We start from the raw sequence: 15,891 nt of genomic DNA, 5'->3' as shown, positions 1-15,891 counted from the left end.
ATACCAAGAGCCTTCAGAAGATTTAACTACATCTCCATTCTCACGTAGTGCAGAGTAAGAAGTTAATCACAGGCATGAGGAATCAGAAAGCTGGCAGGAGACTGCAGTTGTACGTGCTGCAAAGGTTTCTAAGTACCAAGCTGAGAGATTCCAGGCTGTGGTCTTCAGCTGAAAGTGGTTATTTAAAGCCTCACATTGCCTCTGGTTCTCAGTACTTGAGACACGCTGAGCTCAAACAGACTCAGAATGTGGAAAACAAAAAGGTTTACTGTAGTGTGAAGAATTTTACATTAACTTTGAGAATAGATACACAAGCTGTGGCAAGGACGAAATACAACAGGACTGCAAAAACATATAATAGAAAATACTTTGGGCAATACTAAAATTCCCATGAAATTAACAATATAAACTGACATTTTAGATAAAATGGTGCTTTCAGAAATGCTTAGCCACCAAAACTGAAGAGTCCTAGGATTTTTACTACCACTTATAATGACCAGACACTACTACTGCCTAACAGCGGCCAGCAAACATGCCCGTGCCCTTTCTAGTTCTATCGAACACTTCTCTAGGGCATCCTAAACCTCAATCCCTTTTACAGTTATAAAATCCCACACAGTACAACCTACGGAGAAATTTAAGAACACATTGTCAATCTACACTGGCAGTTCCTTTTATTCATGCATATTTTAAGGGCGATCCCCTAATTGTAACTGTCCTGAAAACATCACTCACTCCCATTTTTGAGCAATAACACTTTAAAGTGCTGAAAATAATACTTCACTTCTCAGGGGAGGGCAAGGGCCAATCAACTCTTTTTGGTCACTGGAATCACCCTTAGAGTTCCAGCCAGACTCAGGAAGGGGGCAAAAAAGGGCCCGTGGCTGCTGAACGGTACCATCCCACTCCTGTCTGTCTCAGGCCGGTTCTTAGAGGCACAACTCATCTTCATTCTTTCTGTGAGCACCAAGGGAAGAGTGAAGGCTTTTAGCCCCCCACATGCAGCTTTCCTGTATACAAAATATTTCTACAGTTTCAGCATAATACAGACAAATACAGATGTTTAAAGAATATGCCACTTATACTCAAGAGATCCAATGTATCTAAAGAGCATTTCATTCTACAAAACCAAAGCCAAACTGCACTCTGCAAATGTCTGGCTTGAATTTCAGACCCCCCACTGCCATGAATTTGCACAGGAACATTACTGGTTATTGCTTCAGCCAGGCTGCTACAAAACGATTTACAAAGTCTGTGACATGGGAGCACAGCTTACCAGCTGATAACTTGTCTGACCTACAAAGGGTTTACTGAATAAAAATTTCAGCCCTCAACATCAATTAGACTTCTTAGTGCAGTTTTAAATTCTTAGAGTAAACGCGTAAGATTTGGCATATATTATTGGCACAACGTTCTTCAAACACTTAGAAGTTCATGTATAAATATTTATATTCCTATTAATCACGACGGGCACAAGGAGGACTCAGCCAATCTGGGCAGCCTTTCTGCCCGCACATATTCCCTCTTTGATTTTCATGCACTGAAGGGAGAGCTGCTTCATCCGGTTATCCAAAGCCAGCCCCTCGCTGGAGCCGCTTCTGTTGCTGCTCCTGTTCTTGTTCACTCGGTCACTTGCCTTGTTCTCAGCCCCTTCTGCCCTATCCCCTGCAAAGAAAAGATAAAACTCGATGTTAAACCCAGATATCATTATGTAGCTTATGGTTCAAGTGAATCCCTCTGAAACTTCCTCTGCCAAAGCACAAAATACATGAGCAGGAGCAGGACGCTTTAACTAAAGCAAAGCTGGCCTTCCCAGCTGTTCTCATCTTGTGTGCTGCATCAGTATCTTACAGCATTACAGATTTAGGCTGCAGTACACAAGAACAGTGGTAATTCTCCTGTCTGAATTTGTCAGCAAGGGCTGGCAGAGGCTTCTTTTGGCACATTATTTTTTTTCTGGAAAGCAAGACAGCAACTAAAAAACAAACTCAAAATTTTCCTTCAATTAAGTGTAATATCAGAATCCCACCAATTGCTGAGGAACCTCGAACCCCACTGCTGCACTGAGACCAAACCAGGCAAGCTGCACAGCCAGCAGAGCAGTGAAAGCATGTAAGATGTCATAGGTAGCTGTGGGCACTTCACAGACTGCCTTTCCCAAGGAAGCAGCAGCAGCTCAGCGAGCCTGTGATACACCTAGGGGAGCCGAGAAGGTTTTCCTGCTCCCTTTCATAAAACTTAACAGCATTGGCCCAGGGTGTATCCAGCTGCACATACCTCTTTCAGCTTCACATTCAGGAGACGAAGCCCCGCTGCATTCACTTCGTGGGCCAAGGATGGGGAAGATCGCTCCAAACTCAGAGAGGGACACAGGGCTGGGCAGATCCAGGGTGCCAGGGCGCGTCGCAGGGGGAAATGGAGTGGGCACCTCGCTGGGGCTGGTAGGCCCTGAGCTGAAGCTGGACACTGACTGAGTTTCTGAGTCTTCCTCGGACACAAAGCTGCTGCCGTTGTCATCCTCAAACACTTCAGAAGCCACTACAGTGTTTAAAGATACATTCTCATTAGCAAACCTACCCCATCGTCACCTTTCTGGGCAACTGTAGTCGCTCAGTTTTGCACCTCTTGTCCATATACACACTGGTAACCCACAGGCTGTGGTTTCTCATCATCTGCCCCCTCTGCAAAGCTTTACCCAGCATTTCACACATGGATCAGCCCCGTTTCCAGAGAAAAACTCTGAAAGCAGCACACCTGCCAGCAACACCCTGGCCCTTATGGATTTTTACCATTCTCTGCTGACCTTGTCTGCTTTGGGTCTTCTGCACATAGCTTAGGGCAGGGCCTGCTCCACTGCACCTGTCTTGGCCAGCAGCATCCCAACACCCACACAGACTTGTGAATATTTAGGATATTAATTAGACAGCAGACAGTTTTAGGGGCAGACTGCCTCTGCATTCTCTCCCCATTAATGCAGTTACAATCCAACAGAACTCCCAAGACTTCTCTCTGCATGGATCACTGACATTTTAAAAAGCTCCACTCACACACATTGCTCTCCCTGCTCATGGTTGCTCCTGCCTGAATTCTAACACAGCAACCCAACACCAGATTAAGTGTTGCCAACAGCTTTTCATTAATGAAGCTCAATTTTGTACTAAACATAGAGAGTAGATCTGGCTAAAAATGAGCATGTCTACAAGATGGGACCGTGTCCCAAATACCTTCTGTACTCAAGTCCCACAGGGCTCAGAAGGTTTCTTGTGTGCCAGCATCACAACAGTCTGAAGAAGCCCCCTAAACAGCAAAACATTTACAGAGGTCTGAGGTCATTTGCAGTTCTGCTTCTTCACCATTCCTCCTGCTGTCAGAGTGGCTCAGAATCAACATGAAAGAGCAGCAGGGGCAAAGCAGCAGCACTAACAAAATGATTCAAAGGAAAGACTTTAAAGTGGTTCTGCTGCCAGTCCAGCAGCCAGGGGCTATACTGCACCACTCGGACATGAAGGGTGCGAATGGAGGCAGCTGTCAGCACGGTTATTTCAGAGATGGTCAGCCTCCTTCTGTTGCATTTTCAGATCACGGGTCTGTATTCATTCAGTTAGAAAAACATTCAAAAGCTCAAAATTGATAACTGTTACTTAACTTTTAAAACCCCCTCCAGGGTGCTTCATGCTCAGAGAGAGTTTGTGGTGGTTTGGATTTTGCTGGTTTTTTTTTTGAGGTCAAATCTGAGACTGCAAAGTGGCCTTTCTTTTGACCTGCTGTGTTTTGTCAATACATAGGAACCTAAACAGGTAACTGTAGAGGGTAAAAGCAAGTAGGGCTGGGCAAGAGATGATTCCCATTAAAGGATTCCTGTCCTTGGCAAGCATTACTGACAGCATGAAGTTACAGCAAGCATAGCTTTAACTAAAGCTTATTTATTGCCATCTGAGCTTCCATACCACAGCAGCAACATGTGCTGGGGACATAACACTCCTGGCTGATGGTGTTTTATCAAACTCCAAAGACTGAAAAGGGCCTCGGTGCAAGATCCCCACATTACAACATTTTTCCCCCCCCCATACAGCACTACACAAAGAAGAGGAGGGAACAGCTGATGCATTTTAACTCATATCCCCTCCCCTTGAGGATACATTGATGGATATAAAAACTCCTGCAATAAACAGAAACATAACAAGCTAACCAGTCCCACAACAGCCACTGAACTTCAAGCTGCATAATATACAGATTATCTTCATCTCAGTATTTCCTCTCTCATCCACAGCCCACGGGATACTGTCAGGCAAAGGAAGGCTCTGCACTCACTCGAGACAGCATCCAGCTCTGGTTTGCTGGTAGACAGGTCTTCCACAGAGATGTTGCTCCCTTCAGCACCCACACCGCACCCCCGGGGCCCCATGGCAGTGGACCGTCTCCTCTCATGAATCTCATCTGAGATCATCTCCAGGTTTTTCAAGGCAGTCTTATACTCTCCCTTCGCCAGGGAGAGTTTTGCCTGCAGGTCATCCACTGTTTTCTTCAGTTGCTAACAAGGAAGACAGATGTTAGAGGTGCTTTCACTACAAACATCATGGACACACAGCATGCAGTTCATTGCGTGCCCCCCTGCAGGCCCTGCTGAGCCGTCACCCCACTGAAGCCATGGCTGATGGCACAGAACACCGCACCCCACACCCTCCAGCACCAGCCTCTGTACTGAGCTCAGGAGCACCCAGCTCCCCATTTCCTTCTTCTATTGTAACTGAGTACAGACCATGCGCAGCAGAACTGTCTCAAATAGAAATTGTATGAGGTAACCCACACTGATCTTTGCATTTGAAATTTCACCTTTGGCAGCTCCAAGACTTAGGGCTGCATTAGAATCACCATCCCACGCACAACTGCTGTGTCCAGACCTGGGCCACCGTGCTCCACCACACCAAAGCACAGCTACACACCACTGCAGCACAGAGATGCCAAAAAAAGCTCTGGCAGCATATCCAGCTGCATGACAGCCCCATTCTCCCAAAACCTAAATTCACATCTGAATGATGTTCGAGTACTAAAAGCAGCCTGATGCAGAAAACACGGGGGGAAAAAAAAATCCAGAGACTTCAGACTACGAGAAGCACAGACATACAAACTATTAGCTTGGTCCTCAAAACTAGGAGCAGGGTTCAAGCAGGTTTGAACTTACTGCTCACGAGGAAACAAGGCCTCTTCATCTTTTATCTTTAAAGTGTGCCTAGCAAATTGCTCATGATAAGAGGTTTGGAACAAAATTGGCTTTGTAAACAGTCAACAGTTAGTCTGATAGCACGTTCCACGTAATTTCGATATTTACCACAAGCAGTGAAGAGTCTCAGGGCAATGTGAACTCTGCACTTACCTCTAGCTGGACATAGTACTTTGCTTTGAGTTCAAAATAAGGTCTGTGGAAAAAACAAAGAACAACTGTTTACAGCCACCAGGACTAAATGCAGAGAACTGGAGTGGGAGTTGCTCTCTTCATAGAATTAACAGAACCACTTTGTGTCTCAGCATAATCCTGAGAGACCTCTATCTAGATGACAGAACACCTACAGGTGCTCTCCACTTCTCTTTTTCCTCCTATAACCCATTTATTTCTCTTGGGCCTTTTGACCTAAATACAAATTGCAACATTCCAGTTGTTGGAGTTGTACAATTCCCTCAGGCCTACATTCTGCAAGATATTAAAACAATGTCCAGCCTACTGCACAGGCAGTACCCAGAAGCCAAGAGCAGCTTCCCCTGCTTCAAGTCCTTCTTGCAGCTGCATTTTGGACCATGAACTAGAATACAACTGTGTGAATCTATAGCTTTCCTATCCCGTATAGTTTTATGGGTTGAATTCTATTCACAGTCACAGACAAAGTGACCAATTCCCATTTCTCTGTGGTTAGGATACTTTGCAGCTCCTACTTTTAATCCAACCAGGAGGGAAAACCAGGCTTGGACTCTGACCTCCCACCAGCTTCCATACATCTGGGGGAAAGATCTCTTTCGTAGCAGCAATTAGCACACGTGGCATTGCAGAGTTGCTCAAAGCTTTCTCAGCAGATGACAGAAGAGGGAAGGCACTCTGCCCAAGTCACCAGAGCAGAAAGTGAGTTCCAAAAGCTTGCTAACACAGGCGAGTTCATTATCCTGCTGCTCGGTGGCACTGAGCCATGAGATCGGGCGTATGTTAAGAACATGCAGCCATATGTACATCTCTAGCTTGCAAGCAAGGACCCAGAAACAAAATTAAAAGCAAAACCAAAGCAAAACAATCCTGTAATCATCCACTTGTCAGTCTTACAAGGCAAATCACCCAAATGACTTTCCTTTGGGCAGTCCCAGTCTTACTTTAGAACAGTAATGCCTTAAGCATCTTAATCTGGCCTGAAGTACGCAGCAAACACAAATCAGTTTGCATGGAAAGCAACACTTCCAGCACATGTGCCAACCTAGGGGGCTGAGGGAAGGAGACTGGACAACGTGGTCCTGCAATGCCCCAGAGTTACAGCCAACCTCCAGCAGCAGCCAGGGAAGGGGCAGAGCAGCCTGCTGTTACCAGCTCCCTTCTGCAAAGCAGCTGCATGCTAGCTACAACACAAGCAGCAGCAAATTCAATGTCCTCAATTCCCAGTTTGCATAGGCCCTAACTAAGGAACCTAAACACCTTCTCAGATACTGCTCTCAGCTACAGAAATCAAGCTCAAAGATTTAGATTACATATAAGGAAAAACTCTTTCAAGGTGAGGGTGGTGAGACACTGGCATAGGTTGCCCAGAGATGTGCTTGATGCCCTGACCCTGGAGACTTCCAAGATGTGGCTGGATCAGGCCCTGGGACCCTGATCTAGCTGTGGTGTCCCTGCTCACGGCAGGGGACTTGGATTAGATGGCCTTCAGAGGCCCATATTCCAACTCTAAGGGTTCGATGATCCTATCAATCTATCATTTAGCAATCTGACAGTGTTTTTGCTCAGGCCCTGAGCAGTGCCAGACAAACAGTACACAGCTCATTCTAGGAAGCCACGCTGCTATACTGTTTTAGCAAACATGCCTGCATCTTCCTTGAGAAGTGCTAAACCTTTCCCAAACTGAGCAAACGCCAATCAAAACAGGCTCTTAGTTGACCAATTTCCCGATAAAATCATTTTTAGATGGTGGGATTAAAAGCTAAACACAGCAAGCAGATTGTTTAGACAAGCTCCAGTCTGGAAATACAAGGAAAGGCTGTGAAATAGAAAGAGGATTAAGAATTGGTTGTAAACGGGGCCAAAATTTTAAATAGGTTCTGAGAAAAAGCTGCTCTATTTCTCTGCAACCGAGCAAAACTGCTCATCAAATGCACACACATTTATTAGTGATGCTGCTCAGCCATGCTCTCCAAAGCATTTCTTCTCCCAAGAACAGCTCTTGCACAGCTTTGCTAAAGCAGTGTTAGGAAGTAAACAAGTCTGATGTACAGCATACTGCCCTGATGCAGTCTCACACCTTTCAGGTTTCTGTCACTTGCTTTGTAGTTTTCCTAACTAAATATAAAAATTAAATGGAAAAAAAAAAAATCCTAAGCTGCAAAACTACCACACACACGGAGCTTTGCAGCTCTGTAGGCAGCATCTCTGTGAAATCCCATATGCCTGGTTCTCAAGTCACACATCATGAAAGGTTTCAGTGCACTGAAAACACAACTAAGAGTATGCCCAGGAAACTTTTCTAGTACAATCTGTGCTGTAAAGACAACGTCTTTTCACAAGTTTCCAAAATCCCACACAATCCTATGTCCTACAAAGAAACTGACCATTTCACTCATCTCCAAGTATGAAACCTACTTGGATTTATTGATGGCTCTTTTCAACTTCTTCTCCAGCTGCTTCATCCTTCCCATGGCAGCGTTGTATTTGGCTGCCGTCTCCTTGTGAACCAACTCACTTCTCGTTTTGGTTTGTTCTGCTTCCATGACCTGTAAGAAGGAAAATACAGCTTGAAGGGCAAGAACCAAGCATCCATTTCTTACCATTTTTGTTAACAGTGTATCAATAATTTCTCAAATTGGGAGAGGACTGAAGACCAACCAGAGGGATAAGAGCACTGCACACAGTGCAGCCTGTCCCCTCTACCTGAAGCACCAGCCACCAGAAAGCAACCCATCCAATGAGACAGTCTTTGTCACAGAATCCATGAAGGCTGGAAAGATCACTGAGATCCACTAGTCCAACCATCAACCTATCACCACCATACCACTAAACCACGCTACTCAATGCCATATCTACCCTCTTCTTTATCACCTACAGGGGCAGTGACTCCACCACCTTCCCAGGCAGCCTGTTTTGCACGAGAATAGGAAGCTGCCTTTCCTCTTGGAAGAGCTGACCAGCCTCAAATCATGACTTCAACATCAAAAAAGGATTGGGCCACCAACTGGCCCCCTATAATGCAGGTGGGTAGTGATATGCTGATGATCAGCCCCTAACTAGGGCAGGCAGATGCCTAAGGCACAGCAGTTCCATCAGCTGCCCTGCTGACATCCTACAGTCATGTTTTTCAATAATTCTGCCCAGGGTACTTTCATTTTGCAGATTTGAGCTCCCTGAGGCATCAGAAATTCTGTTTTCTTTAATGCACTGGCAGCAAGGATCTAGCAAGAAACAGAATTGATTTGTTTAAAGGAATAGAAGCGGTGACACCTCTCCATTGTCTGACAGTAAGCAGAAAGCAGGCAGTTTTCAGGCATCCCTTCCTTCAACCCTGAAAGTATTCACAGAAAAAAAAAAAAAAAAAGGAAGGCAAGATTTATTTTCCCCAAGTAGTGAGTTTTTCAGTATTTCAGCTGTGAAAACACTTCAAGCACATTTCCTCCAGCTGGCTTCCAACACTAGCACCATCATCTCTCTCAGATACACAGAGAGGTAAAAAAAAAATAAAAATAAAAATAATAATAATAATAATAATAATAAAACAACAAGGTACATTTAGATTGAATAACCTCACCAATAAATCTCTCAGTTCTGTAAGTACCAGCCCTCAGGCTGAACTAACCAGGGAAAAAAAGCACAATCAGCTTTTGCTTGCATGGTATGCCACTCCACTCAGAAAAAGTGTTCACAGTCCTTTCTGATACCTAAATTCAAATGTGAAACTGCTGTGGGCCAAAGCTGCACTGCATATGCTGGAATGTCCTGCTGCCACAACTGGGGGCCACAACTGCTCCCCTGCATTCACCACTTGTTATTACATCAAAGTTGCTATCTGTGATGAACTAAAAGAATGAAGTTTCCAAGGGCTCTTCTGATTAATATACTTCAACAACCTTCAACTGCTTCACATACGAATAAGACATCCACACTTGAAGTTAAAAAATAAGAAATAAATCAAATTGATGGCAGACTGTCCCCTGCATCCCAAAAACAAGCTACATTCTCTCATCTTGAAGTCTCAGAACGCAATGTTGATGCAAAGACTTTCCCTGGTGTAATATGTCAGCCAGGCTAGTTTTAGCATGAAATTGTTGTAAATTAAAATGCAGCCTCCAAAGACTGCACAGAACCTGGTTTGCTCCTTTGTAGTGCAGCAAGGCAACTGCAATTTAAAAATGCTGGAAGCTACAAAATAATAGAGCAGCTGAAATCTGCTGATTTTTAATTAAATGCCAATCCTTGCCATCTATTCTTGGGGTGAAATTAGCATGGGATCAACCACTTCAGCACTATCAGTACCAGGGTCTTCTAACAGGTTAGGTGTTCTGTTTCTTGTTGACTTTGCACATCTGATATCAAACATCATAAAAATGCTTCATCCTGCAAGACAGATTTGGGGATGACAGATTGTAACCACCTCAAACTATGTGACAAAATACAGAATGTGAAGCCAGATATCTACACCCACACTTGTTACCCTTTTTGGAAAGGAAAAAATACTTCATCCCCCTGGGAAATCAGCAATGGGAAGCAAGTTTCTCCTCCTGCTGTGTGGTTCTTCTTCAATGGGCACGCTACCATGCTGCTCACATTACCCAAGTGCTCTGCTTGAGGGAGTACAGCTCAAGATGCGTTCGCCAGGCTGAGGACATGGACACAGTTCTGCACTACCTGGAAGGCTGTTCCACATCACTATCACCACACAGAGCTGCCTGCTGTCAGGATGTATTCAAACCTTTCATCCAGACAAGAAGAAACAAAAAGATCATCTGTCTCTTCACAGAAGCCAAACAACCCCTAAACATAGAGCCTGCCTGCCAGGACACGTGGATAGAAACAGACCTGCAGACCCTGCACTTTACATCCTGGAGATTCTATGCAAGGCAAGCCAATGAAAACCCTCAGCTTTTAAAAAGGTCTTAGTAGAGGATAGATAAAGTTTGGGTGGGGGGGAAAGATCTTTTATTAGACCCAGTAATATCTTTGGGAGGGGGGGGCGGAAAAAAAAGTATTCTTACGTTGAATCAAACAAGCTTTTGGTCACACTGTCTGAATAAGCTTCTTTCTAATGTAAGACACAGTGCTTCTACCAACAAACCTTGCCAAGGCCATCACAGATGTGAGAGCATCACTTACAAAAAACCAGAGACAAAAGTGAGGATGACAACTGAGACTTCTCTTGACACCTCTCTCCTCTCAGCATCCTAGCTGCCATTCATACTTGGAAGAGGGGAAGCACACTCTTACGTAAAAACACACAGAGCCAATGAACTTCCAGCATGCTCACAGATCCACCAGACACTTTAAGTGGCCGTGTGTGCAGCCAGGAGTTGGACTTCACGATCCTTATGGGTCCCTTCCAGCTTGGAATATTCTATGATTCATCACTGAATGGCCACACCAAGCAGGAGTCATCCTCCCAGGTAGCCCAGACAGCAAGATGCAGCTATTCAAAACAAAATAAAAAAAATACCTACACAGGTATCAATCAATTCCTCTTTCCTCATCTACTCTCTGTTTCCAATCCAGATGCCAGGGAAAGGAAGGTCAGTACAAAATATATACGTTTAGCAAATAGGTCTGCACAAGTGGCCTTGTCCCTCTCAGCCAAGAAATCTTCATGAGCTGAAGTCAAAGATGGACTTCAGGAACATTTCAGCAATAGCAACTGCAAAAGAAACGCTTATCGGTGAAATTTAGCAAACCTGATCATCTGAGCCAGAGAATTACTCTGGACATCTGTTTCTTTCTCTAAAAATTAAATGGGTGACTCTTCTAGAAGAAATAGAAATAAAAGAGATAAGACAGACAATGCAACACCAGCAAACCAGAAGGACAGAATCAACAACACAAGGGATAAAGATAGTAGAGGGAAGAATATAAATACTGCATTTAACTTCCACAGTGAAAGGATGGAGAGAATAGGACAGAGATGGTTGTGAGTATTCCTGTCGTTTATTTCATAGCTTTCTTCCCCCTTTTTTCCTCCAAGTGATTCTATCTGCAGGAAGTCTCTCTTCTCTCCACATCACGAAAGTACCCACGCATTTTACACCAACAGATGGTACTTCACGGTGTAATATCAAAGGGAGCTTTGCAAGCCAAATTAAAGCAAGAGGGAGCATGCCTTCTCCTCCTTGCTCCCCCTCACCCTTTCCTTTTAAAATGTCTCATGATCAAGAGCCAAAACATGTCTTCTCCCTGCCAGAATTTTTGAACTGAACATACCTCAGGAAAAACTGTAAAAGCAGAGTCTTTTAAAGACTGCAGATTGCACTGGCAATTAGAAAAATAGCAATTTCTCTCACAGGATCTTCCTTTTTGCTCCAATTTGTCTCAAATTTCAGGTAACATTCTGTCAGCGCTTTTCTTTTGGACACATTTATATACAAGGATGATTTCCTACAGAATTATAAATGCAAAGATCTCTGCCTCTCATCCCTCCTTTCACTGGCCCTCCTGTAGCCCCATGCCAGCAACTACAGCATCATAACTCCAGGTACCAACGGACAGGGAAGACTTCCATATCCAAAACATTTTCTCCAAATTTTAAAGATAAACTGAAATTGACTAAAACACTGGTAAGCTATGTCTAACAATGAACTTGTCTTATCCAGGAAGTTTAAAAGCTCATCAAGCTGGGGAGCTGGGGCTGTTCAATCTTGAGATGTCTCCCAGGGAGACCTCATAGTGGCTTTCCAGTACTTGAGGCAAGCTTGTAAGTAGGATGGGGACTGACTTTTTACACAGGCAGATAGGACAAGCAGGAATGGTTTTAAACTAAATGAGGGGGGATTTAGGTTAGAACTTAGGAAAAAATTATTTGTTCAGAGGGAGGTGAAGCATTGGGAGAGGCTGCACAGAGAAGCTGTGGTGCCCCATCCCTGGAGCACCCAAGGCCAGGTTGGATGGGGCCCTGGGCAGCCGGATCCGTGGATGGCAGCCCTGCCCATGGCAGGGATTGGCATTAGGTGGGCTTTAAGGACCCTTCCAATCCAAACCATTCTGTGATTTTATGATCAAACCTGCCTACATGCAAGGCAGGCGATTACTGTAACCAACAGAGAATTTGTTTCACAACAAACACCCTCATTTGGTCATGTGAATTGTTCTCAAGACACCATCAACACGCTGATCAGACAAGTGGAAGTTCAGTGGGAGGTTAGGCAACTAACTCGGAGTACAAAGTAAGATTCTAGACAGCTAAACTGACATCCCAGCCTAAGCATCACTATATCCATCCCAGATCTTTTGAGAAATTGACTTCTAGGGAAGAAAAAAAAAAAAAAAAAAACCCACAGGAATTTACCCACAAACATACACCAGGTTAAGGACTGAGGGGGGTAAAGAAGCTGTCTGACTTGCAGGATCGTTTCACACCTTTATGCTGCTCTATGCTCAGCACACATCTCAAGCACAGACATTTAAAGGGATTATAGCTGCATCTTCCCAGGCAAGTTGGCATCTTCCTCCTATTTAAACAGTAGGCACCTTTTGCTTCTTTTGGAAACCTAGCTCAAAATGCAAGGTGCAAAAAAAACTACTGACTGACACCCTTTACTCCCTGTACCTGCTCATGCTGGTAGTCTGCTCCACAAGTAGACACATCTTCCACATGCTGTGCTTCTGACCCATCTAGGAGAGGAAGATCTTCAGTAACACTTGCATTTCTAATCAGTTTACACAGACCATTTTTCTACTTCAGTGGCAACAAAAGGCTTGTTTACATTATCCCGTTATACCAGTACTGCTTATTTTTAACGTGACAGTATCTTTTCAAACCATGAAGAAATCAAAAGGCAGTTACACCATGCAGCTCCATTTCCTCTCAACCAGGATCTACAAACAACATTTTCTGGTAGGTACTTTGCAGTCCAAGTCTTTGTCTGTATCCATTAGGGTAAGTGCAAAAGCAACCAGGATGTATTTCCACACAAGCCTATACAAATAGAGATGCATCTGATTTGTTCTCTTGCCTACCCCTTTTCCTTATGTTCACTGCACTGTCTGTCAGCTACCAAGCTGCTTTAGGGCTCGGATTTGTTCCAAATTTTGGATTAATTCAATAGAGCCTGCTACTGCTGCCTAAGAATAGCAAATAAAAACACACTACTCTTGCCTGTCATTTCTACCAATATAGAAACAAACGAATTAGTAACTCACTTCTGACATTTGGCCCAGAGATGCTTTTCAGCACTTGATTCATTGCTGTACAAGTCACAGTACAAGACTGTGATCTGTCCAATAGATGTAATTTACAGGTATAGGCAAAAAAAAAAAAAAAAAAAAGCAAACCTAAAAAGGAACAGTGCAACCAGATTGCAAAAAGCTTCTCCAGGAGCGATTTTCTACATAGAAACAGAGTGATGGGTAGATGGATAGACTAAATGATCTTAGTGGTCTTTTCCAACCTTAATGATTCTACGATTCACTGAATTCTGAATATATTCTTTTTTTAACCTAAGTCTTCACCTCTTAGTAAACATAATTACATTAGAAAATGCTAGTGGTGAATTAACAGTTAGTGATATGAGTTAGGAACAACAGGCAAGAAGAATCTTTGTCCTATTAGACCTCATCTGCCAACCTCTTTTTCATTCATAGCTTGGTAGAGAATGATGGTATTTTCTGTTCCTCAAGCTCCCCCCAGTTATTTTGTGTACCTCACCCTAAGAACCTCACTAATTGCATGCACTGAAATGAAGAACATATTCACTCTGATCTTAAAGAAGACAAACTCAGTCAGTATTCCAAACTAATGCCAGGTCTTTTCAGTCAAGATTTTTTTTTTTTCTCCTTACCTTTGTTGGCTCTGACTCTAGCCTCAAGATCCCCAGAAGAGCTAATGAAAATCAGAAGACAAACTTCCATGTACTTCTTTCAAAATGTGATGCATCTTGGAAAGGCAAAGATGCATGCTTTCTGGGATCTGAGTTTACCCAGACTACTTTCAGTACCAGAAAAAATATTTCCATCTAGTAAGTCCTCAGCTACTCTATACAAATCAATCTGTGCCTAGGAGATTTTACATCAAAATAAACACAAAGCTCCTATGTACTGTTCAGCTGCAACCATAGAGATGTCACAGATGCCCCTGACAAGGAGATCTCTTGCACTCAGTGACAATACATGCAAACACCATCAGCTCCAAACACTGTGACAAGTCCTCTTCTGCTCTAAGTCACCAAGTCTGGAAATCTCAAACGTACTCCTCTTGGCTGCAGGCAATCTGAGAACAATTAAGGCTGCAGAAGGACACAGGGATTCCTTAAGAATATCCAAGGAAAGGAGGAATCCATTTGAACTCTGAAAATTCCCAGCATTTCTTTCTCCACGCCTGCTAGAGGGAGGCAACTGATCCACAGTTGCTCTCAATCTCCATCACATCTCAGCTACTTCTTAGAGAAGCTCTAAGAAAGTCCTTAGAAGCTTCTATTTCTTTCTCATCTATCTGCTCTAAGAATAAAAAAAATAGTGTATGCATTTCCAGACTTCGCTCACATCAAACAAGAATAACAGCCAACGAAAAAATGACAGCTGTTGGTGTCTTAGCACACGCACTGTAAAAATCAGGTTTCACTCCAGAAAAGCAGAGGTTACCAGATCTGCAAAAACTTAAAGACAGGGACAGTAACAGCAAATACCCTGGAGGATTTCTATGCATTTCTTGGTTATTCATATTTTACTATATATTGAGTTTTTTCTTCATCTCTCTCCCTGCTATAGCCAACATCCTTTTGTTCTCTGTTTCATCGTCTGGCAGCTGGTTACAGAATTCAGTCTGAAATAGAGGTTTTCTTATAACCAAAAAGCTTCTGCAACAGAACAAAGCTACTGTATTGAGGACTGCAAGACAATGCCAGCGTTGTACGGCGTGCTCCCCACGCTTGGAATAGCAAGTTCAGCTTCACTGACATATTAAGGAGAACTTTGACAGAACAAAGGTTTTTAACTTAGATTTTTGGTTCTTTCATGTTTAAAAAAAAAAAAAAGCCACCTTTCTGCATTTTTAACAGATAAGGAAAAAGAGAGACAAGGCAAACAACAGGAAAATTCTTGACAGCTGCTAAAACAAATACTGCCTTTCACTATTAGTGCATCTTTTCTGTAGATTCAAAAAGACCTTACCAAGAAGGTAAGATCCTGTCTAAATTTGAAAGTAAATTTACAACAGAAGTGTGCAAGCTTAAAATGCAACACACATTTAATAATTCTCCACACAGATAGACTCCAGACAAAAATGCCTTCCTGAAACTAATGTAATGTTGAAAACAGGTTACACTAAATTGGAACATGTCCCTGGTACTCCATGGTCAGAGTTTCCACAACACATGCACTCAGGAATAGCCATCCCTATGCAATTAAGCCTTCCCAATGCAATTATTTTTGTATAGCTTTAAATGCAGATATTCCCAAGGATGTTGTTTACTCCCATTACACAAATGGTGATTTTATTTATTTATTTATTTAAAGCTAGA

General features: G+C 43.3%; 1 protein-coding gene across 2 annotated transcripts in view; it reads right to left on the bottom strand.

Annotated features, from left to right (window-relative positions):
- Window positions 1-249: 249 nt before the first annotated feature.
- The window catches only part of SH3BP5 (SH3 domain binding protein 5), a 43,031-nt gene continuing 27,389 nt past the window's right edge, over window positions 250-15,891 (bottom strand). For both annotated transcript variants that reach the window (XM_085226442.1, XM_085226441.1), the window contains exons 5-9: window positions 7,829-7,959; window positions 5,375-5,417; window positions 4,312-4,531; window positions 2,278-2,538; window positions 250-1,665 (exon numbers count right to left, since the gene is read on the bottom strand). In XM_085226442.1, the coding sequence (XP_085082568.1) occupies window positions 1,484-1,665; window positions 2,278-2,538; window positions 4,312-4,531; window positions 5,375-5,417; window positions 7,829-7,959 (837 nt within the window). In that variant the 3' untranslated portion in view covers window positions 250-1,483. The remainder of the gene's footprint in view (window positions 1,666-2,277; window positions 2,539-4,311; window positions 4,532-5,374; window positions 5,418-7,828; window positions 7,960-15,891) is intronic.

The sequence above is a fragment of the Meleagris gallopavo genome, chromosome 6 (assembly GCF_905368555.1).
Source record: "Meleagris gallopavo chromosome 6, MGAL_WU_HG_1.1, whole genome shotgun sequence".
In the NCBI taxonomy this organism is placed as follows: Eukaryota; Metazoa; Chordata; class Aves; order Galliformes; family Phasianidae; genus Meleagris; species Meleagris gallopavo.
The sequence above is the reverse complement of the archived record's forward strand: the minus strand, read 5'-3'. Positions and strand labels throughout refer to the sequence as shown.